Source organism: Piliocolobus tephrosceles, chromosome 3 (assembly GCF_002776525.5).
Source record: "Piliocolobus tephrosceles isolate RC106 chromosome 3, ASM277652v3, whole genome shotgun sequence".
Lineage (NCBI taxonomy): Eukaryota > Metazoa > Chordata > Mammalia > Primates > Cercopithecidae > Piliocolobus > Piliocolobus tephrosceles.
Genome location: NC_045436.1, coordinates 148,453,836 through 148,477,592, shown reverse-complemented (window position 1 = coordinate 148,477,592; position 23,757 = coordinate 148,453,836). Strand labels below are relative to the sequence as shown.

At 41.6% G+C, this 23,757-nt stretch overlaps 1 protein-coding gene across 1 annotated transcript in view; it reads left to right on the top strand.

Annotated features, from left to right (window-relative positions):
- The first annotated feature begins 1,196 nt into the window (after positions 1-1,196).
- The window catches only part of PGM2 (phosphoglucomutase 2), a 35,018-nt gene continuing 12,457 nt past the window's right edge, over positions 1,197-23,757 (top strand). The window contains exons 1-11 of the mRNA XM_023224505.1: positions 1,197-1,350; positions 4,566-4,733; positions 9,256-9,362; positions 12,282-12,366; positions 14,610-14,693; positions 14,828-15,021; positions 19,060-19,249; positions 20,317-20,414; positions 21,607-21,787; positions 21,878-21,971; positions 23,206-23,335. Coding sequence (XP_023080273.1) covers positions 1,270-1,350; positions 4,566-4,733; positions 9,256-9,362; positions 12,282-12,366; positions 14,610-14,693; positions 14,828-15,021; positions 19,060-19,249; positions 20,317-20,414; positions 21,607-21,787; positions 21,878-21,971; positions 23,206-23,335 — 1,412 coding nt within the window. The 5' untranslated portion in view covers positions 1,197-1,269. The remainder of the gene's footprint in view (positions 1,351-4,565; positions 4,734-9,255; positions 9,363-12,281; positions 12,367-14,609; positions 14,694-14,827; positions 15,022-19,059; positions 19,250-20,316; positions 20,415-21,606; positions 21,788-21,877; positions 21,972-23,205; positions 23,336-23,757) is intronic.

The window sequence follows — 23,757 nt, the reverse complement described above, 5'->3', positions numbered from 1 at the left end:
CGTTGTGCCCTTGGTAGTCAACCCCTCCACCCACCCCCAGCTCTTGAAAATCACTGATTTGTTCCCTCTCCCTATAATTTTATATATTTCGGTTTTTTTGTTTTTGTTTCTTTTTTTTCAAGGTCTCCCTCTGTCTCCCAGGCTGGAGAACAGTGGCATAATCAGAGCTTACTGCAGCCTTGACCTCCCAGGCTCAAGCGATCCTCCCTCCTCAGGACTCCCTCCAGCTCCCCCATCACCAAGTAGCTGGGACTACAGATGAATGATCCAGTATTTTGGGGTTGGGAGGCGGGTTTTTGAACTCCGTCCGTCACTCAGTGTTTGTGAGATTCATTCATGATGTTGTGTATAACAGTAGTTCACTTGCGCTGCTGCATCAATGTGCCATGATTTATTTATATGAGTTGGTATGGACATACTACCAAGTATTTATCCATTGTATTGTCGATGGTCATCTGGGTTGTTTCCAGTTTGAGGCTTTTACAAATAATGCTGCTAGAAATATTCCTGCACGTGCCTTTTTATGCTTATGGGTATGCATCTTCTTTATGGCTTGGTGATACCAGCGTCAGGAAGATGTGCTCCTATGTTAGTTTCCATAAGTTTCATGCTACCTTTCACACTTAGAGCTACAATTGATCTGCAGTTCAGAGCTGTGTGTGACGAGAGGTAGGGGGCCAATTTCTCTTTTTTCTTTTCACTACGTGGATATCCCGTTGACCCATCACCATTAACTAAAAATAGTTTCCTCCTGTGCTCTGCAGCCCTGCCTCTGAAATAAATTGTCCATACAAGTGTATTTTTGTTTCTGGTCTCTATCTTATATTCCACTGGTCTTCCCACTTTGTTTTTCTTTTTCAAGATTTTTTTCTGGCTGTTCTTGACCCTCTGAATTTCTACATAATCTTCAGGCCCCTATCTGGGTGCACTTCCTGGTATCCCAGCATCTCACATGTACCTGGCGCGCAGCAGGAACTCACGGCTGGCTGTAACCTGGATGCATCAGAGATGATAGCAAAGCCTTTCACTCGTGCCAGCAACTCACCCCAGCCGCGCAATTCCTCCTCGGTCACTCCCACCCCCCGTGGCACACCCACAAAAGGCAAGGAGGCGTGCCCGCCGCGGCGCGCGTCACTTTCCCCAGGACCGGCTGGCTCCGCCGCGGCTCTCCCCGCCCCCGCCTCCGCCTCCGCCTCCACCTCTTGGGGCCAGGCCGGAAGAGTGACCTTGCCGCCTACTTCCCTCAGTCGCGGCAGCACAAGCTCAGCTATGGCGGCTCCAGAAGGCGGCGGTCTCGGTGAGAACACCCGGCTGGACCGGGAGACGGCCCAGTGGCTGCGCTGGGACAAGGTGAGGGGCGTCAGCAGGCGGGGAGCGCCCGGAGCGGGACCGGGTGCTCCGCCCTCCCCAGGCGCGGCGCGGCGTGCTCTGCCTGAGCTGCCTTCCCGCCGCGTGCACCCCGCTTCTCTCCCGGGAAGACTCAAGAGGAGGGTGCGGCCGCTGCTAGGCTTCCTTCGGCCTGGCAGGCATGTGGCACGGTCGGAGTTAGGCCGGGAAAGCGTGTTCCCGGACGAAACCAGCCATCTGGCCGGCCAGACTGCAATTTTGGAGTAGAGGAGCGAGCCAGGGTGGTCTAAGCGCGGCCAGACCCTGGACGCTGTCTAGCTGAAGGGAGCACGCTTGTCACTCAGACAGCTGGCTCGTCGTCCGTGCTCTGCTGTGCATCCCCATGGACCCACAATCGCTCCGTCCCGCCTATTCCTTTGGCCGCTGAGACCTCTGCTGAGCAGCGTTGTGGTCCGGTCCTCCCATCCCGAGGGCTTGGTTACAAACCAAGGGTCCTCCTGGGTGGGCCGGCTTGGCTTCAGGAGTACCCGTTAGAACTTTGACTGCCGAGGAGGAACCCTTTGGACACAGCATGGTTTTCTGTCTCTTCATTCCTTTTCTTAGAATCAGGAACCCAGCTCTGGACATCACTCCCTCTCTCCTCTCTAACTTGCGTCTCCCCCTTCCTACCTGTTCTCCTGCTTGCTGTTCGGTTTTCTCCGAATGCCCCTCGCTGCTCGCCTCTGCCCAACTTGTTTCTTCCGTTGTGACTCATTTTGTGCCTGAACTTAAATGTGGCTTACGTAGAGAGTCCTTCCTTGGCTCCGAAGTGTAAATTATTTCTCCCTAATATTCACTCTAAACGGTCTGTTGTTTTCCTTTCTAGCTCTTACTACAAATGGGAAAAACAAAAAACTCCAAAAACACTTGTTTGTAGGTTTGTTTAATGTCTGTCTCCAGGGTTGACTTCAGGGGCGAGAGACCCCTGCAGTCTCACGGGACTCCCGCTCCTAGAAGGGCCCACTGTTGTTTTAATGTCCTGCTGTCCTGTCTTGAAAATCTTAATGGTAAAAAAAAGAGGTCACCCATTTTCATTGTGCACTGGACCTCCATAGATTATGTGGCCAGGCCTCTCTGTTCTCACTACCTTGGTTTGTAGGGCCTGGCATAGGCATAGTGCATGACGCGTAGTAGGTCACTGAAATACTTGAATGAACAAAGCAGATTACAAGGTGAGTAGGGGTCAGGTCTTTGTCTTTATTTACCATTCTCCGGCCCCTACAGATAAAATGTCAGCAAATCCCATTTCCAGGATGCTATTGGCAACTCCTTGGGGGCGTTTTTCTTTTCCTGGGAAGATAACCTTGTGATTCTCAAGGGAAGAAAAATGTTTCCATTTCTGATAACTTGCACTTTGTAGAGTACAGAATTGTTTTGAAGTCAGAGTTCATAATGCACTTTCCCTAAGAAGAAAAAGGAGAAGAAAGCAATCTAATTTCTACACAGTGTTGCATCTGTGTATAGAAAGATTGTATCTCTCTGGATAGAAATGAGATGTCCTTTTTTTTTTTTTTTTTTTAACCACTTCTCATGTTCTATCCTCTGTTAATTTCTTTTTTTGCTTTGAAACTGGCACCTAACTTAGAAGAAGCCCGTTCATTCTCCAGTGAATCTCCCACCAGCTAAAAGTACTGCAGCCCTCTAGTCTGACTACCCCCCCCGCCACCGCGATTGGCAAGGCACTCTGGCAGGTGCCCTCTGTGTTTCCACTGTGCCCTTCATCCCTGCTCTTTTCTCTGCTGTCAGTTTTGGTCACTGCCAGAGCTGATTTTGATCCTGCTCTCCTCTTGACTTCTCATTCGTATCTGTCCATCTCCTTTGTTTCTCTCAGGCTACTTTCATATATATATCAAATTTCATATATATCATATATATCAAAGACCATATATATAATTGGTCTTTCATATATATCAAAGACCAATTAAGATTTTCCAGACCTACACTATGAACAAGGGAGAATCACTCGATATTGGGTGTGGCAGTGAAGTCCGTGTTTTCTGATTCACTCCACGAATATTTATGGAGCCTCTTTTATGAGCCTCTTTTATGAACCCGATCTGAGCCCTTCTTTGGGGGCAGCTGACAGTCTGATAGGTAAGACTGTGTTCTGTAATTAGTGTCTGCTGCTTTTCACCAAAAAAGGTGGGGTTTACTTGATTCCTATTGAATCTGAAACAGTCTGGAAATGTGGGCTTAATTCCAGAAAGCCAAGGTTTTATTTGCAATAGTATTTCAAAGTTTAATTACATGGCCATGTCCTGCATGAGTGCTCATCTAAGTGGATAATGACTGTAAAACAGGAATATAAAGTACTTCCTCTGTTGTTTTCCTGAATTCATAACTTAAAAGGCTCATATGAAATTAATGGGATTGTCATTATTTTTCTCCAACCTTAACATTTTCTGCAACTACTATACAAAAAAAAATAGGGCAACGTATGATGAACTTAAATGAATCATGTTAGCGTCTATTTGAAGCAGTTAATGTTATAGAAAAGGCACTAGATTAACGTTTATCTTGCAGTTTAAGCAAGTCACTCAATCTCTGAGGCTTCCCCATCTATAAAATTAGGCTTCTGTTGTTTGTCTGCTTCTTGGAGATGTTACAATATTCAAACTTGACCAGGTATGTGAATGCCTGGTATGAATTATAAAACATTACAAAAGTAAGGTTTTGATTTAAATTGTGTAATCTCTCCGGAAAATTGGAGGGCATTAGGGAGAAAAATGAACATTTAATCACAACTAAGTGCCAGGTAGAGAGAGATGTTTTACATTAAGTTGAAGTAAACCACCTTAAAACCTTAAAAATCGAGTAAGGGAGGTCTAGATTATTCCCATTTTGCAAATGGGGAAACAGAATTTGAGAACTGAAATAATCTGCACAAGCACCTAGAGTTGACAAGTAGTGTGCTGGGATTCCATTCTGGGGGTTAGACTCATGGTAAAACCTCTACTTCTGTTTCTCCAAAAGTGCTTACCTTGACAGGAAAGAAAAGAACACTTACATTATAATGTCAAACTGACTTCATATTTCAGATTTCAAAAGCATCAGAAAATTGAAAGGTCTACATATATATTTTTTTTTTCTATGGGTTAGAATAATTGTGGGTTTTTTTACATTTCTGATTTTTCATTCACTTATATATCTCGCTGTATCTATACATTTTTGTTTTGCAGAATTTCTTAACTTTGGAGGCAGTGAAACGACTAATAGCAGAAGGTAATAAAGAAGAACTAGGAAAATGTTTTGGGGCCCGAATGGAGTTTGGGACAGCTGGCCTTCGAGCTGCTATGGGACCTGGAATTTCTCGTATGAATGACTTGACCATCATCCAGACTACACAGGTACCACATTTTTATAATTCTTAGTAACTCAATGTATCCCCTAGCTCATTTTCTATTTGACAGACCTAATTTGTTCTAATTATGGACATGTCTTATCAGCTTGGCTAGACACAGGAAGTCGCCACCATTTACTCCGTAAAGTAAGTTGGTCGAAGTAGCACATGATCAGGACTCATATAGCCATTCATTCATTCATTCAGCACACTTATTGAGTGCCTATTATGTGCCAGTCACTGGGGATATGAGAGTGACTCAAGCAAACAGATTCTCTCATGGAGCTTTCCTTCCCGTATAAATGCACCAAGTAAACTGACAACTTTTATGGTTCTATTATTTTTGCCATGGTTACAAGTGCTAAAAAGCTTTTCTAACTGCTGGAATTACCAAGAGCCTGTTCTCCTTTGTTTTATAGTCTGGATTGAGTCTGAGTTTCCTTGCCTTAACTTGTGAATATTTTTGTCAGAGTCTAGACCCAGCTTTTAGGAAAGAGATAATTTGAGAAAACAGAAGCACTTCCACTGGGTATTGGCAGTACTGTTTATGAGGGAAATGAAATAGAACAGATTATTCTTATCAGTATTTCTTCAGCTTAGACCTGTTAATGATGAATATCACTTTAATTCAGGGAAAAGAAAGGCTAGAAAAAATTGCCTAATAGTGATTACATGTGCCTCACATATACATCCCAGCATAAAAGGCAGAGCTGGGCATGTTGTAACAAAACTCCAATAAGGAAAGCTTATCTAAGGATATGGAATTACCATGGGGGCCAGGCACGATGGCTCATGTGTATAATCCCAGCACTTTGGGAGGCTGAGGCAGGCGGATCACTTGAGCCTAGGAGTTCAAGACCAGCCTGAGCAACATGGTGAAACCCTGTCTCTACCAAAAATACAAAAATTAGCCAGGCGTGGTGGTGTGCACCTGTAATTCCAGCTACTTGGGAGGCTGAGACAGAGGGATTGTTTGAACCTGGAAGGCAAGGTTGTAGTGAGCTGACATCGTGCCACTGGACTCCAGCCTGGGCAACAGAGCAAAACTCTATCTCAAAAAAAAAAACAAACAAACAAAAAAAAAAAGATTTGCCGTGGGAACTCCTGGTCACAAATTCTTATTAAGCAATAGGGCTCCCTAAGATGCTGGAGGAAAGACTTAGAATGGAGTAAGTTCGGGGATCCTATTCGGTTTGTGGATAACATAGGAACTGTGCTGATGAATAAGGTTGCCTTCTGTGCCAGTTACTAGGGCTATATAACAAATCACTGAAAACGTAATGGTTTAAAACAACAACCACATTTATTTTGATCACAAATCTGCAATTTTGGTAGAACTCAGTGGGGACAGCTTGTCTCTGCTCCATTCAGTACCATCTGGTCCAGTTTGGAGGCTGGAATCATTTGAAGGCCTCAGATGAAGAATTTCATTCACACATCTGAAATTATTACTGGCTATTAGCTGGGATCTTAGCTGGGGCTGGAACCCCTTCATGTGGCCTGGACTTCCTTGTAACATGGTGGTTGGCTTCCAATGGAGTATCCATAGAGGGAGAGAGAGAATGTACCAGTTGGAAGCTGTGCTGACTTTTATGACCTAGCTTTGAAAGTCGCACAGTGTCACTTCTACCATATTCAGTTTGTTAAAAGTGAGTCAGTAAGGCTGTCTCATATTCAAGGAGAGGGCACATAGATACCCACTTCTCATTGGAGGAGCATTAATGTTACATTGTAAGAGGAACACGTGGCATGGCTTATATTACCGGGGCCATCTTTGGACAATCCAGTTGGTTACACCTGCCATTGGGCATAATCGTTAGGGATTTCTAAGGGATTGTAGATTAACCTAGAGCTTTTTCCCCTGTATTTTTCTACATCTAGTTTCTGAGAGTAATGAAATGTATTCCCGTTAAGGACTATCTTACCCATTTTTCTCCTAGAATTGGTCTTCTCTAGGGGTAAACCCTGTGGTAAAGAAGATGATCAGTATGCTAAAGGTCATGTAATTCAACCAGACACCACTTGGGATCATTTTCTCCATGACCCCACCACTCTGAAGTGCTCATTCAGCCTATTCTTGGATACTTATAATAGGAGACAGAGAAATGAAGAGTTAAGAAAGTTTTATCTGAGCAGCAGGTATATCTTTAAAATCTTAGGAGTGGATTCAAAATTAGAGGCAAGAGGATTCCCAGAACAAACAGCCCAGGTTTCTACCCCGTCTTGGGTAGTGTTCCCTGGCAGAATGCTGATAGACAAATATATTGGCAATTTTTCACTAGTCAGACTTCCTTGGTGGCATAGGTGCTCTTCCTGCTGGTCTCTGGGTGTGGAGCCTCATTCTGAGGTACCCCAGAGTTTGCCTGGTTCGTTTAAGAAGCAGATGTATGTGATTCAAAAATATGTCAAAGGAAACAGGACAGAGAGACTGGAGGAAACTTTTGAATTGTTTGCCTCATTGATAAAGGTTATCATTTCCTCCTGCCAATTAATTTATGCTGTGTTTATGCTCTATTTTGGATTCTGTGTTCTTAGATTATTTAATTTAGCCATGGCATACCAGTGATGGGAAACTCACTGTCCTCTGAAAGAGGCCATTCTATCTTTGGACCATTCTCATTAAAAGATGGTTTCATTCTTTTAAGCCAAAATCTGCCTTTCTGTAGAATTTACATATTGGTCTTAGTTCTACTTTTTGAAGTCAAACAAATAAACATGCTTCTAATGTTTTATAATAACATTTTATTTCTGAAAACCTCCCTTTTCCCCCCACTGAGTCTTTCATCTAGAATAGGAATTCAGTTTTCTCTTGGCCATTCTTTCAGGTCCTCATCCTCAGCAGGCCTCTGAGATTTTTAGAGAATCTGGAGGTGTGAATGCTTTTTGCCCCATGGAGCATTGGGGCCACAGCTCAAGGGTTGAGCAGAAAGAGGGGTACTGTCACTGTTGTAAGTCTTAGAGTATCAGGCATCTGGCTACCTTCTGGGGAACCCACGAAACCAATACATGTGGCCTTATTTCCTTGTATCACTCAGCCTCAGAAGATAATCCCAGTGCAACGTATTTGTCAAGGAGAAGCTAAAGGCATTCTAAATTAGCTTTGCTCTGGCAACAAGGCTGTGATGTATCCCCTCCTACCCAAAATAAAAGTAATGGGTTGGGCATGGTGGCTCATGCCTATAATCCTAGCACTTTGGGAGGCCAAGGCAGGAGGATTGTTTGAGCCCACGAAATTGAAACCAGCCTGGGCAAAACCAGCCTGGAAAATATGGCAAGATTCCATCTCTACATAAATTGTTGTTTAAAAATTAGCCAGGCGTGGTGGCAAGTGCCTGTAGTCCCAGCACGTCAGGAGGCTGAGGTGAGAGGATTACTTGAGCCTGAGAGATTGAGGCTGCAGTGAACCGTGATCATGTCACTACACTCCAGCATGGGAGACACAGTGAGACCCCATCTCAAAGGAAAAAGAGTTACATGTATTTTAATAAGACTTTAGCAAAAGTGAAATAAATAATGTAAAATGAATCATTATTTTTGCCCAGTCTACCAGAGTTTTCTTTGTTTTATATGGCTTTGAAGGAAAATAACAACAAAAATAATGCTTACAACAGCAAACACTTAATATAGTACTTAGTTGGTGTTGAATTCTCAGCACTTTGCATGTTTTCATTCATTTGCTCCTTATGAGGTAGATATTGTTATTCCTGTTTTACAGAAGAGGAAACTAAAGCACCAAGAAATTAAGGAACTTGTCATTTGCTTGTAGGTGGCAGCGTGGAGTATAGACTCACAGATTGTGCTTCTAGAGTGTGTACTTTTAGGCCCTGCACTGAAGCACCTCTCACCAGCCCTGGGTACAAATCCAGGCTCTGCTACTCGAATATCTGAAACAGGACAAGTCACTGTGCCTCTCTGAGCCTTATTTTAACCATCTGTAAAATGGGATTTCTGGTCAGGGGCAGTGACCCACACCTATAATCCCAGCATTTTGGGAGGTGAAGGCAGGAGGATTATTTGACAATAGTTCAAGACCAACCTGGGCAACGTAGCAAGACCCTGTCTCTACAAAAAATTTTTAAAACTTAGTTGGGCCTGGTAGCATGCACTTGTGGTCCTAGCTTCTGAGGAGGCTGAGTTGGGGGAGCGGGGAGGATTGCTTAAGCCCAGGAATTCAAGGTTGCAATGAACTTTGATTGTGCCATTGCAACTCCAGCCTAGGCAACAGAGCAAGACCCTGTCTCTGGGAAAAGAAAAAAAGTTTTCCTAACAAAGTCGATCTGAGGTTAGAGATAACAGCTACTAAGTGATCAATGGCTAACACAGTACCTAATACAGAAACACGTAGATAATAAACAAAGCTATTATTTTCTTATTGTTGAGTTTGCTTTCCTTACTGAGGTGAATTTTTCCCCCTCTGCTATAGTGTTCTATGAAATTTGAGAAAACTTAATTTTTGTCCAATTTTTCTACATGGTATATATAAAAATATGTTAAAGCGTATACTTTTTAAATCTATGGCATATTTGTAGGGATTTTGCAGATACCTGGAAAAACAGTTCAGTGACTTAAAGCAGAAAGGCATCGTGATCAGCTTTGACGCCCGAGCCCATCCATCCAGTGGGGGTAGCAGCAGAAGGTATTTAAACATTTTTACAAAATGATGCTTTTATAATTTATTTTGCAGTTTTATTTTAATCACCATCTCAATTACTTGACTTTAATATATTCATTAGCCTCATTGCTTAACAATAAAAACAATGGGTAACTTCTCTTGGCAACTTTGAAAGATTCTGGTTTTACGTTGGGTTGAGGAAATCAAATTATCTAGACAATTTAGAATGTAATACCTATCTAAACAAAAGTTTCTTAAACTGGGAGTATTATTTCTCCCTCTCATTTGCCTTGTTATACATAATTTTTTTTAATTTTAAAAATTTTTTTATTATACTTTAAGTTCTAGGGTACATGTGCACAATGTGCAGGTTTGTTACATATGTATACATGTGCCATGTTGGTGTGCTGTACCCATTAACTTTATACATAATTTTTACCGTGCTATTCATAAACCTCATGACCCCCTTCCCACTCTTGAATGTCCACGTCAAGCTGCATTTCTGAAACATTCTCAAACCAGTGGGACTCTGTTATGTAGCTGTAGGCATATGATGCTGATGGTGATAATGATAACAGTAATAACAGCAATCATTTGAGTGCTGATTATGAACCAGACACTTACGTATTTACTCATTCTATCCTCACAGCAACCTGTACGGTATGCACTTTTATCCCTTTATTTGAGATTATAATGTGAAAGCAGGAGTCGCAATTTAAACCTAAGGAGGCTAGTACCAGGGGTCAGCAAACTTTTTCTCTAAAGGGCAAATAGTGGATATCGTACACATTGCGTATCACATGATTCCCATCACCACTACTCATTCTCCCATGAAGCAGAGAAACATCCATAGACAATGCATAAACACAGGAGCATGGCAGTGTTCCAGTAAAACTTTATTTAAAAAATGGGCTGTAGTTACCAACCCCTGCCCTTAATCATGTTACATAACCCTCTTTTTTACTTGAACGCTTCCTCTGTTATGATGAATTTTTAATCATTCCAGAGTATCAGTATTAGTAGTATCTTAGCATTATACATACTGAATATTAATGAAAAGTCTCATTAACTTTACAGAGCTGGATGAGTTTATAGAGTCCTATATTTGCCCATCAGGAGCTTCCAATCTAAGACAGAAGCACTCGTGATGACAAACGTGTGACCGTGAGGAAGGGTGCATAGCCAGAGAAAATCACCAGGCGGCATCAGCCCCAGGTTGAACTCGGGGGCATACGATTTTTAGTCTTTAGCTTTGCAGCTCAAAAATGTGGTTTTTGTCAGTAAAGCAGAGAAAAGTTATAGCTCTGGGGGATAGATGCACATAAACTACATTCACAAGATAATGATGTGGTATAAACTAGCATATCAGCTTGTCATTTACAGTTAGTGGATGTACAGTTAGAACTAAATCATGACCATGTTCCTCTGCCGCCCCAGGGCAGGTCAGATCCTTTGCTCAGAGCATGCACGGTGCTTATATGTGGCTAAATCTGCCTGCTGAGCCTCTTAAATTTCTTCATTTTAGGCTGACTGCCCTGCTTCTGGTTGATACAACCTTCAGAGATATGTTAACATTATCAATGAAGGTACAGATTTTTTTGCCCTGGCCTTAGGGCCCTATCATTTCCTTAAAGTGAGTGATGTTACTGATTTAAGCTTATGGTTCAAGTCTCAGAGTTTGATGGGATGGGATGGAGTGGAACTCAAGGCTGCTCTCTATTACCTACAAGGCGTGAGACATTTAGAGATCATAACATAAGTGTTATACTCATAATGAGTGAATGGAATCTTCATAAGGAGTTGGAAACTATTGCAGTTTCTGAATTTCGCCCAAAGAAATGTTTATTCTTTAATCTTCCAATTTTAAATATCTAGTGGGGACCGTAAGCAGTAACTGTTAAGTATATGCAGAGAACGCATTGCATTTTTTTGTACACGTTTGTAACATAGAGAGTGGAGATCTGCTCTTTGTGCCCCAAGCAGCCTTCAGAATACTGTTCGATGAAGCTGGTGCTCAAGAAGTATTTGGGGAGAGGATGAATGATCTGATTGTTTAACCCACAAGGATGGTATAATGTTGTTCATTCTGAGTAAATTGCTCATTTATTTGTGGTAATGTATTTTACACCAGCTTGAAGGAAGATTTGATGCCATTTCTGTGTCTTGCCCTGAGCAAGTTTCTGTGGAAGTTGAGAAAAATGTCAAATAATTAAGTTTTCTTCCAAAGGCTGATTGGAACCAAGATGTATATAAGTGTATGGGGGGGTGTGTGTGTGTGTGTTTGTGTGCGTGTGTGTATATATACACACATGCATACTCCAGGATGTCTTATATTTCAAATAAAGCAATCTCTAATCAATTTCCAGTCTGTGTGGTGTACGCTGGATTGTGATAGGCTTAGGCGGGGATTTTCAGCCTCTGCTCTGTTGACATGTGACTGCACAGTGGCTGGGTGATTTTTTTGTGGTTGTGGGGCACATTGTAAGGTGTTTAGCAGCACCCCTGACCTCTCCCTACTAGCTGCCAATAGCAGCTTTCTCTATTCCCCAGTGTGACATGCAAAAATGTTTCCAGACATTTCAGATGCCTGTAAGGAGAAGGTGCAGACTTGCCCTGGCTGAGAACTACTGAGATAGATGGAGAGCTGAAGGCTGGGATGCAGCCTGGCTCCGCCACTAAGTGGCTGTTAGACCCAGGGAAAGGGGCCTGGCCTTTCTTGGCTTTAGTGCCATTTCTGTAAAACAGAAGAGTGAAATGAGATGACTCCTGAGAGTCCTTCAGCTTTACTGTCCCATGCCAGGGTAAAGATTGTAATAAATGCTATCCTTGATCTGGCTGCTGCATTCACCCTAAAGAACATTCAGCATTCATTCCCTTCTTTCCATCTCTCACAGTCCTGATCACTCAACTCTCCTTTTCTTCCCTGTCACTCTGCATTCGCAGGTTTGCCCGACTTGCTGCAACCACATTTATCAGTCAGGGGATTCCTGTGTACCTCTTTTCTGATATAACGCCAACCCCCTTTGTGGTAAGTAGCCATTTCCTTTCATAATTTCCTGTCACATGATCAGGGATGGGACTTGGCTCAATTTGACAGTCTTTAGGGCTATTGGGATTGGACTGTTTGAATGACAGAGGAGCTCCTTGGCATATACGAGGCATTTTCTTTTCTCTCCTGGAATGTTTCTCCCACATCCTGGTAATATTTCTCTGGTATTCAACTTTTGATTCATTGGAATTGGTTTTTTTAAAGTGCAGTTTTCCTTTTGTTTGCATTCTAAGGATATTTGAGTGAGTTAGCAAAAAAAAAAAAAAATTTTTTTTGAGACAGAGTCTTGCCCTGTTGCCCAGGCTGGAGTGCGATGGTGCAATCTTGGCTCACTGTAACCTCCATCTCCTGGTTTCAAGCAATTCTCCTACCTCAGCCTCCCAAGTAGCTGGGATTACAGGCGCCTGCCACCATGCCCAGCTAGTTTTTGCATTTTTAGTAGAAATGAGGTTTCACCACATTGGCCACACTAGTCTCGAACTCCTGGCCTCAGGTCATCCGCCCGCCTTGGCCTCCCAAAGTGCTGGTATTACAGGCGTGAGTCACCGCACCTGGCCTTTTCTCCGTTTTTAAATTTGATTTGTAGTTCTTTTTCTCAGCTATCACAATTAAGAAACTTCTTGGGTCGAAATCTGAATTCACCTCAAACCCTATCTTGTCATGAATATTTTTGACAAGCTGACACACCCCTGTTTTATACAAATGTTTTATTCTAAATACTATTCATGGCTAGTACAGAGAGCATGCTCGGCATGTTTGAGTAAGACTTTTATCAAATCCTTTGTGTAGCACAATCTAAAGAAAAAGACAGTAGGGACTATGACAGCTGTTGCTTTGACATAGACAAAACTTTTAAGAGCTGGGCCAGATGCTGAAAATACGTTTTGAAAAATGTGCTTTGGATGCAGTTACTTGCATCTAGTAGAAATGAGACTGTATCGCTACAGAAGGAGATTCCAACTCATTTTGTGTTTGCTGGCTCTAGTGCACTGACAGGTAGATGTAGCCACCCCTAGGCTGTAAATAACCTGGTACACACACTATTCACATCTAAATGTAGTTCAAGTTTCATTGTTTGATGGAAAAATTATCATCTATTCAAGCATCCTAATTACCTTCTGTACTAAGCGTTAATAGCTATTAATTTTATGTCAGACATGAATTGATCCAGTGTGTCATGATCCTTTGTCCACACTGAGGAGTCGTTCTCCTCTTGTCTTTGGCCCAGGACACCTGAGAGATATGACATAACTTCCAGGGGGTTGAGTGACTGCAGTGATTCTTGGTGGGAGGGTGGAGGGGACAGACAATTTAAATCTCAGGTTGCCTGTGTATAATCAATGTCATTTGCCATAATGGGGGAATAATGCAGCCCCTCCTCCCACTTTGGGAAGTAATAGAGATGGGAGTTAAGTTGAAATATAAATAACCCTGGAGTGAGAGATAAATGAGCAACGTGTAAGAGCGTTCTGCATTCCCTCAACTTTTTTTTCTGAGACAGAGTTTCACTTTTGTCTCAAAAAGAGTTAGGGCTGGAGTGCGGTGACACGATCTTGGCTCACTGCAACCTCCGCCTCCCGGGTTCAAGTGATTCTCCTGCCTCAGCCTCTCAAGTTACTGAGATTACAGGTGCCTGCCACCATGCCTGGCTAATTCTTTTGTATTTTTGGTGGAGACAGGGTTTCACCATGTTGGCCAGGCTGGTCTTGAACTCCTGACCTCAAGTGATCCACCTGTCTCGGCCTCTCAAAGTGGTGGGATTATAGGTGTGAGCCATCACCCCCAGCCCCTCAGTGTTTTTCTCAACCTTTTCCTTAAAAGCAAATGAGAAAGAGGAGAAGAGGGAGAAGCAGTTGGAGGTAGTAAATTGAATCCACAAACTTCTGTCTCAGGTAGAAGCCTTGAAAGCATTGGAATGGAGGCTTAGACATTGTTGTGTTTGAATAATTTTCTAGCTTAATCAAGTAGAAGATGGAATGAGAAGGCACTGAGGAAATTACTCACCTTTCTTATTCGGAAATGCGTCCTGGAATTTTGAGCAAATAGTTAGTTCTAAGGGTAGTTGCATACTGCTGGGGTGTGGCTCAAAAATATTATGCTATTTATATATTACATTTATTAAAAGGGAGCAAGTTGGCATGAACAGTATAAAATAGACATTTTAAGGATATCTGCTTCTTTTTGTTAAAAACTATTTATTCTTGTTTCCTGCTATGTTACAGCCCTTCACAGTATCACGCTTGAAACTTTGTGCTGGAATCATGATAACTGCATCTCACAATCCAAAGCAGGATAATGGTTATAAGGTATTTTCCTTTTTCTACTCCACACGTACATCCTTCTGTAGGAATCCTGTACCTGTATTCTTTGGGACCATAGGTAATAGGTGCCTTATTTCCATTAACGGTAAACCTTCTGAATGTGTTCCTGGGTTCTCTAGGTCTATTGGGATAATGGAGCTCAGATCATCTCTCCTCATGATAAAGGGATTTCTCAAGCTATTGAAGAAAACCTAGAACCATGGCCTCAAGCTTGGGACGACTGTTTAATTGATAGCAGTCCACTTCTTCACAATCCGAGTGCTTCCATCAATAATGACTACTTTGAAGACCTTAAAAAGTACTGTTTCCACAGGTAAACAAATTATGTCTTCACTGGCCTTGAGTGAGTTAAGTTTATGTAATTCAGCCAAATTCTATCAGTGTTCATGAAGTTTTTCTCTTTAATTGGTTCATGTACTACAGCTGCATCTGATTTTATTTTATTTTGTTTACTTATTTTAAGACAGGGTCTCACTCTGTCACCCAGGCTGTAGTGCAGTGGCACGATCTTGGCTCACTACAACCTCTGCCTTCTAGATTCAAGCGATTCTTGTGCCTCAGCCTCCCAAATAGCTGGGAATACAGGCGTGAGCCACTGCACCCAGCTAGTTTTTTTGTATTTTTAATAGAGATAAGGTATTGGCATGTTGGCCAGGCTAGTCTTGAACTCCTGGCCTCAAGTGATCCACCGGCCTTGGCCTCCCAAAGTGCTGGGATTCCAGGTGTAAGCCACCATGCCCACCTAGCCGCATCTGATTTTAGAGGCTGTGGATCAGGCCTTGGCAAACTTTTCTTAAAGGGACAGATAGTAAATATTTTTGGCTTTGAGGGCCACATGGACTCTTTCTCAGCTACTCAACTCTGCTGCTGTTTTAGTACAAAAGCTGTCATAGGTGAAACGTCAGTGAAGGAGTGCAGACAGAAGTGGTGGCTTGCCCATAGGCCTTAGTTTGCTGACCTGTTGTAGATTCCGTATATGTATGTGATTCATACATATTCATACATGTCAGTGTGTGTGTGTGTGTGTACATATATATGTATGTTTTAAAAACTTGCTCGAAAGTCTGGAATAGGAAACACTGGTATTTTTCTATCTTTCCAAAAATTTTCTGTGCATATGCAAGCATATATATATATGTATAATATACTTCAAAACCATAAATGGGAATATAGTATGTGTGTGTGGTTTGTTCTGTGCCCTTTTCCCCCCAGTTAATTTGTCACGGACACCTTCCTATGTTAGTCCCTATTAGTCCCGACTTTCTGTCTTAAAGGCTGCTGCACCGGTGTGTTTAACTCAGTGACACAGACTCAGTCCTTACCGTCAGGTAGGAAGTGGTCTAGCAGAGTGACAGTAGTGTCTTCTTGAGTATGCTGTAGGTCCCACCCCTCCTGATTGTCCCCCTAGCAAGAAACCACGGATTCAAAGAAACTGAACTTGTAGATATCTTTGATACTGTATTTGTTGGATCAGCTGATGGTGTCCACTCCAGTGCAGAGTATGAAAGCCCAGTCCCTCCTGAAGGGAGCAGCCATGCCAGCCGAGTGTTGCCCACATGAAAATATAGGTCCCAGTTGCCAGATCATCTGAGTTCTCCTCCTCCCAAAAAAACCAGAAACCTGCATTTTGTGTGTGAAATCTCCTAATTCCTACCTGTTGTACCATTTTTTTCAATGGTGTGTAGTCCAGACAAAACACATCTGTGAACTTTCCCTCTGCCCCTTTGATTTAACTTCATGAAAAATGAAGCATTTCTGGTTTTCCACTCCCAGTAGCTCAGGAGTCAACCCCCCTTGTGAACAGTTGCTTGAGTGTCTGTGTGTGTGCGCGCGCACGTGCATGTGTGTGCGCATGCATATCCGTAAGGTAACTTTCTGGCATCAGAATTGTCTATGCATTCGCAAAGTTGATAGTGCTTAGCAAATTGACTACCAAAAATATACCAGTTGTGCTCCCACCAGCAGTAGATGGTGACAGCATATGATATCTACATTTCCTCCTGTGCTGTGATCCAGTTTCTCATTTTTCCTGATTTGCTAGTTGAAAGTAATAGCTCACTTTTATTTGTATTCTTTAACCTATATATTTCTATGTATTTGTTCACCTTTCATATTTATAAACATCTTTGTTTATAATATAAATATATACATATAATATATACATATAAAAATATATATAATATATGTTTTTTAGATGTTTTCTGTTGTTATCTTTGGAATTTTTTATTGAAACTCTGCTGAACTGTTTACAAATTTGTATAATATTTATTACTCTTATTTTATAGCTTCTGTGTTTTATATCATGCTTAGGAAGACACGCTGTATAACAAAATTATTAAAGTAACAAAAAATTTCGCTTGTTCTTTCTGTAGAACTTTCATGTTTGTGTTTTGTAATATTTCAATCTTCTGTTTCATTAGTGATTTTTAATTTTATATGGGGCATGAAGTAGGAAAGCAGATTATAGGTTTTTTCTAAAAGGTTTGCGGTTGTACCAACATCAGTGGAAGAATCTTTTTTTTTTTTTTTTTTTTTTTTAGACTAATTGGAAAGGTCACTTTTATGAAACAATTTCTAACGTTAATCAAGTGCTTATTGTATATCAGATAGTTGCTGGAGACCCTTCACATGTAATTTTTTTTCTTTTTTTTTTTTGAGACAGGATCTCACATTGTCACCCAGGCTGGAGTGCAGCGGCATGATCTTGGCTCACTGCGGCCTTGACCTCCCAGGTTCAGGGAATGCTCCTGCCTCAGCCCTCCAAGTAGCTGGGACTACAGTTGTGCGCCACCATGCCCTCCTAATTTTTTTGTATTTTTTTTTGTAGATATGGGGTTTCACCATGTTGCCCAGGCTGGTCTTGTATTCCTGAGCTCAAGCAATCCACCAGCCTCGGCCTCCCAAAGTGCTAGGATTAGAGGAGTGAGCCACTGTGCCCGGTCAACATGTAATTTCATTTTAATCCTCAGAGTAATGCCAGTAAATTATAGTATATTATCATGCATGTTATAGATGAGAAAACTGTAAGGAAGAGTGGTTAATAGCCAACAGTCACACGGCTTATAGATGGCCAACCTCCAGGATTTAAATTCAGACTCTGACTCCAGAGCATGTTAACCACTTAGCATTATTACTTCTGTGTTCATTTCCCATTTCAAATTAGGTTAACTTCTGAATTCTCTATTCTGTTCCTTTAATCTGCCTTTTTATATCTAGTACCAAGCTGGTTTAATTACTATAGGTTTATTATGTATTTTAAAATCCAAGAGAGTTGTTTTTCCAGATTTTTCCTCCCTAATCTTACGTATTTATTTTCCCAGATGCATTTTATTTTCAGGGTATGCTTGTTTTAAACCACCATTCTCTTAGATAAGACCGTGTTCATTTATTCATTCCCAAAAGAAATAGATAGTAACCTAAGATTCCAGTCATCAGAGCATTGGAAGTTTTTAAGCCTTTTATTTTTCGGTAACTTCTCTTGTTAATTTTGATATCTGTTATTAGTCTGTATGAAGTCCCTAAGTCATGGCATGTTATCAAACAGGATTGTTACTTGGCAAACAAAAAGTTTTATTTTTTATTATTATTATTTTTTATATTTTTTTTCCTGAGACGGAGTTACGCTCTTGTTGCCCAGGCTGAAGTGCAACGGCACGATCTCGGCTCACTACAACCTCCGCCTCCCAGGTTCAAGCGATTCTCCTGCCTCAGTGTCCCAAGTAGCTGGGATTACAGGCATGCGCCACCATGCCCAGCTAATTTTGTATGTTTAGTAGAGATGGGGTTTCTCCATGTTGGTGAGGCTGGTTTCGAACTCCTGACCTCGGGTGATCTGCCCGCCTTGGCCTCCCAAGGTAAAAGTTTTATTTTTTATATCTTTATTTATGAGATAACCCAACACATTTTGTTAAAAAGGACATTTAAAAAATCATTTCTGAAGCTGATAAAAGACATTTGGGAATCTGTCGCTTTGGGGATGTATGGGTGTGTGGAGCCCTGGAAGGAACTGTCCCGGGCTGGCTCTGGCACTGTCAGGGCACCTGTCAGGCCAGCAGTGAGTCTCGTGTAGGAACATGAGCTTGAGGTTCTTCTTTGTATCTCACTCTGGATGGGATACATAAAACAAAACCTGAAATAATCAGATTTGCTGAAAATAACTACAGAGTAGAATTTAAAACTTGAGTATGTTGAGGGAGGGAATATATATATCTGGGAGAGAATAGATACGTTTTGTTTTTTTGAAATGGAATTAGAAAGATAACTCAGTTGTCTTGTACATTCTTGCAAGCCTTGCAGTTTTGAGAGACCTGTTTCTACCTTTTATCATTTTCCACGGTGTGTCTGATTCTAGGAGCGTGAACAGGGAGACGAAGGTGAAGTTTGTGCACACCTCTGTCCATGGGGTGGGTCATAACTTTGTGCAGTCAGCTTTCAAGGCTTTTGACCTTGTTCCTCCTGAGGCTGTTCCTGAACAGAAAGATCCGGATCCTGAGTTTCCAACGGTGAAATACCCGAATCCCGAAGAGGGGAAAGGTGTCTTGGTAACCTAATTTTTTTTTAAATTATGAAATCTGCTTTTTTTTATATTCAAAACTATTACTGTCAAGTAAAATACATTTTATGTGTTTTCATTGTGCTGAAGAAAAACTAATTTCAGCGTGGAAATATGTATATATGGCTGGGTGCAGCATCTCATGCCTGTAATCCCAGCACTTTGGGAGACCAAGGCAGGCGGATCACTTGAGGTCAGGTGTTCGAGAATAGCCTGGCCAACATGGCAAAACTCCGTCTCTGCTAAAAATACAAAAATTAGTTGGGTGTGGTGGTACATGCCTGTAATCCCAGCTACTTGGGAGGCTGAGGCATTAGAATTGTTTGAACCTGGGAGACGGAGGTTTCAGTGAGCTGAGATTGCACCACTGCACTCCAGCCTGGGTGACACAGCGAGACTCTGTCTCAAAAGAAAAAAGGAAATATGTATATTTGTTAGTCATTCATTTCTTAAAGGATCTTTCAAATTAAACACCCCAGGATCAGGATATGAGAACTGAGCTCTAAATGATGCTTCAAATTCAATTAATTTAATTTAATTTAATTTGCTGTGTCTTCTTAATGCCAAAAGGAAGCAGTAATAGAGTGAAATTTTATCAGGTTATGATTTTTATTTCTTGTCATTTCTCTGATATGAAGAAGTGTTGCTTACAGTATGGTTCCTATAACATTTTTAAAGGTTGGGGTAGCAGTGGTATTCAGAGAATCAGTTTATTTTGTTTTATTTGTGAGGCTGATCACACGGCAATGCCTGGAAATACCAGTCCAACCTCACACCTACTGGCACATGCACAGCGGGCACACTGGTAGGCTTGGTTCACACACCGATGCTCCCATTATCTGACCTCTGACTTAGGAAGATACCATGTGGCCAACCAAGACCAGCTGTAGCTTTTGTTTGCTAAATTTCACTTCTGGAGCTGGGCTTGGTTGGTCCTGTATTATCTTTCTAAGAGCGGAAAGACCTCTTGAGTTCTTAAGGAACTGAATGTTTTTAAAGACTACCATATGCTCGATTCTTGATTAAATAATCTTTTATTTTCATATTCTTCTTTAGACTTTATCTTTTGCTTTGGCTGACAAAACCAAGGCCAGAATTGTTTTAGCAAATGACCCAGATGCTGATAGACTTGCTGTGGCAGAAAAGCAAGACAGGTAAAATTAATTGTGATTACCTGTATTATAGAACATATGAAGGCTGATCTCTTCATTGGTAAAGTGTTCCTGGGGAGACGAGACCTATTTGGAAACATTTCCCATTTATTTTGCAAATGATCGTTTCACTGAACCTCCTGTGGAGTCTTCTGATGGAGAGCAAGATAGAGATCTAGTGTGGGGGAGGTTACGTGATTGGCAAGCATAATGCAGAGTAAATCAACCCAGTATGTGTTTCAAATTGAAGTTCCTATTTGGGAACTTCTCATTTTATAATTGATTTTATTGTAAGTAATGTCTCAGTGTCTAATGAGGGTAAAGCACTTTGGAGCTAGTTGTGTGCTTCAGTATTTGCTGAGGGGTTTAGGAGGGAGCTGTGTCTTCAAGGAGATGCTGAGTTTAGTTTGGACAGACCAGGGAGGAATTCCTGTGGGTTATCAGCACAGTATTTAAGACAAGTCTGACCAGAGAGTTTGAACAAAGGAGAAGTAAGTACGTGGGGGCTAAAGTTGAAAGGTAGGCAGGGCCCAAGCTGTTTTGGATGTCAGGTAGCCTATGTGATGTTTTGGGGGCAGGAGGGTGCTGCTGCTGAAATGGCAGGGTTTTTAGATTGTGATAAAACAGATTCCATTCTATGTCAGTGTTGAGAAAGTTAAGCTAAGGTGACACATCCTGATAGATGCGATTTACTTTTAGCCATCTGGACTGCCAAGAGAAGCAGAAATCGCACACCTTTTCTCTGATGTTCTGACCATTTAGGACGGAGCTTGATCTTAAGTGGTACTGAGCTGTCCCGTCTCAGAATCAGCAACACTAACCAGTCCAGAAATTGAGATAGCAAAACTTACTCTATATATGGGGGATCTTGCCAGCATATTTGTTATATTTAAAACCAAAGGCTTTGCCAAAGATTAATATAGAGCCATTGTGTGTCATGTCTGACATACTTATTTTATACAGTCTTCAAAGACAGGCTGTCTGTTCAGGCAAACTGGCTGATATATATGGTAGCTGCTCAGATGTTTGTAAAATGGCAGTTACATTTCTGACCAGTTATTTAAAGATGATGAATAACAAGAACAGCCTTGCAGAAAATACTTTGAGGCTTTGTTTGCTAAGTTGTTTATCCCCATGACACTCTAGAGTCTGCCTTAAGATTATGGAAATGAATAGTTGTTTTTTTTTCTTTCAGTGGTGAATGGAGGGTGTTTTCAGGCAATGAGTTGGGGGCCCTCTTGGGCTGGTGGCTTTTTACATCTTGGAAAGAGAAGAACCAGGATCGCAGTGCTCTCAAAGACACGTACATGTTGTCCAGCACCGTCTCCTCTAAAATCTTGCGGGCCATTGCCTTAAAGGAAGGTTTTCATTTTGAGGTAAGTTGTTTCTGGGATTCACTCATTTTCCTTTCATCTGCTCTGTAGAAGATCTAAGGCATGTCTTCCTCATTTTGATTATCCCTTTAGGAAACATTGACTGGCTTTAAGTGGATGGGAAACAGAGCCAAACAGCTAATAGACCAGGGGAAAACGGTCTTATTTGCATTTGAAGAAGCTATTGGTAAGAAGTGATCATGAACATCAAGGAATTGGTTACAAAGCAAAAGGAAACGTTTGCATTTGGATTCAAAGATCCACAGTGAAACACGGTTTATTTTGCTTCTCCAGCACTCAGGTTGAATGTCGAACTGTCCTACTCCAAAATTGACATCTCAGATGATTTACAGCAAAAAGTAATGTCTTAAAAACAACCAAGTCATTCATGTCAGAATCCTTGGCCTGAATGACTGAAAACAGTGATATTGTATGCGTGACTGCCAGTATATGGATTTTGGGAGTTGTGATGTTTCCTCCACTGTGGTGTTTAATATCCAGGCCTAAACCCTGTGGTATTTAAAGTCCATCCTCCTCCGAAAGTGCTAATGAGGATCTATGCTAGGGTCTATGCAGAGGAAGGGAGAAGGAAGACATGGTTTGCTGCTGTCATCAAAATGATAGTCACCCAAAAGGACGAACCAGGTCCAGCCAGAATGACAGAAAAACCCTTGTCCTAAACTGTCAGTATAAATGAACAGAAAGGAGAGCTAGCTATAGAAATTTGAAATTCACATTGTACCAAATGCTTTTAAGCTATTAATTTAGTAAAAACTATTATGCATTAGATTTTTTTATATGCATTTGTATATTCTCTGCAACACTAACACACGATTTAACTAATCGAAGAAAGTGTCATTGCTCAGATTCTGCTCGTTTATTGTCAGATTTGGCAGACTTGTCTTTCCATAGATTTTTATTTTAGAAAAGATTTTCTTACATTCATCTATCAAGTATTAATTGCATGTCTATTACTCAGTGACTGTAAAAGAAATGATGGCACTGACCTTAGCCTACAGCAGCTTAGATAGATTTAGTTAAGTAATCACACACAAGAGTATAGGCCAGATGTCAAAATGAATGATGTAACTAACAAATACTATTGGGATTCAAAGAAGAAAGAGATATCTATTGACCAGGACAATTAGAAACAATTTCATGAGCTGGAAGCAGTTTCATGACTCTAGTGATTGAGCACCATGTGGCCAGGAGGGAAAATCTTGTAGGTTCTTCAGCAAATACTTCTTGAAGGCCTGCTGTGGGCTAGGCAGTGGGCTAAAGTCTTAAACATAAGGTAGTTAATGAGAAACGAGCATATACGCAACACTATACAACCTCTAATATGCAGTAGCCAGGATTCATACTCACATGTGGTTTGACACCGTATTGTATAGATGTATGTGTGACGTGTGTTTCTGCAGGATACATGTGCTGTCCTTTTGTTCTGGACAAAGATGGAGTCAGTGCCGCTGTCATAAGTGCAGAGTTGGCTAGCTTTCTAGCAACCAAGAATTTGTCTTTGTCTCAGCAACTGAAGGCCATTTATGTGGAGTAAGTTGTTATTGACTCTGTTGGATCGAAATAATATTTTGAAATGTTCTGTTATATACTTATGCATGAGATACTAATATCCTTTCTAATGCTCTTATTTTGGTGATGAATTCTATTTCGTATAAAAATTAAATAAGGCAGGGCACAGTGGCTCACACCTATAATCCCAGCACTTTGGGAGGCTGAGGCAGGTGGATCACCTGAAGTCAGGAGTTTGAGACCAGACCGGCCTACATGGTAAAACTCCGTCTCTACTAACCATACAAAAATTTGCTGGGCGTGGTGGTGGGCCCCTGTAATCCCAGCTACTCGGGAGGCTGAGGCAGGAGAATTGCTTGAACCTGGGAGGCAGAGGTTGCAGTGAGCCGAGATCACACCATTGCACTACAGCCTGGGCAACAAGAGCTAAACTCTGTCTCAAA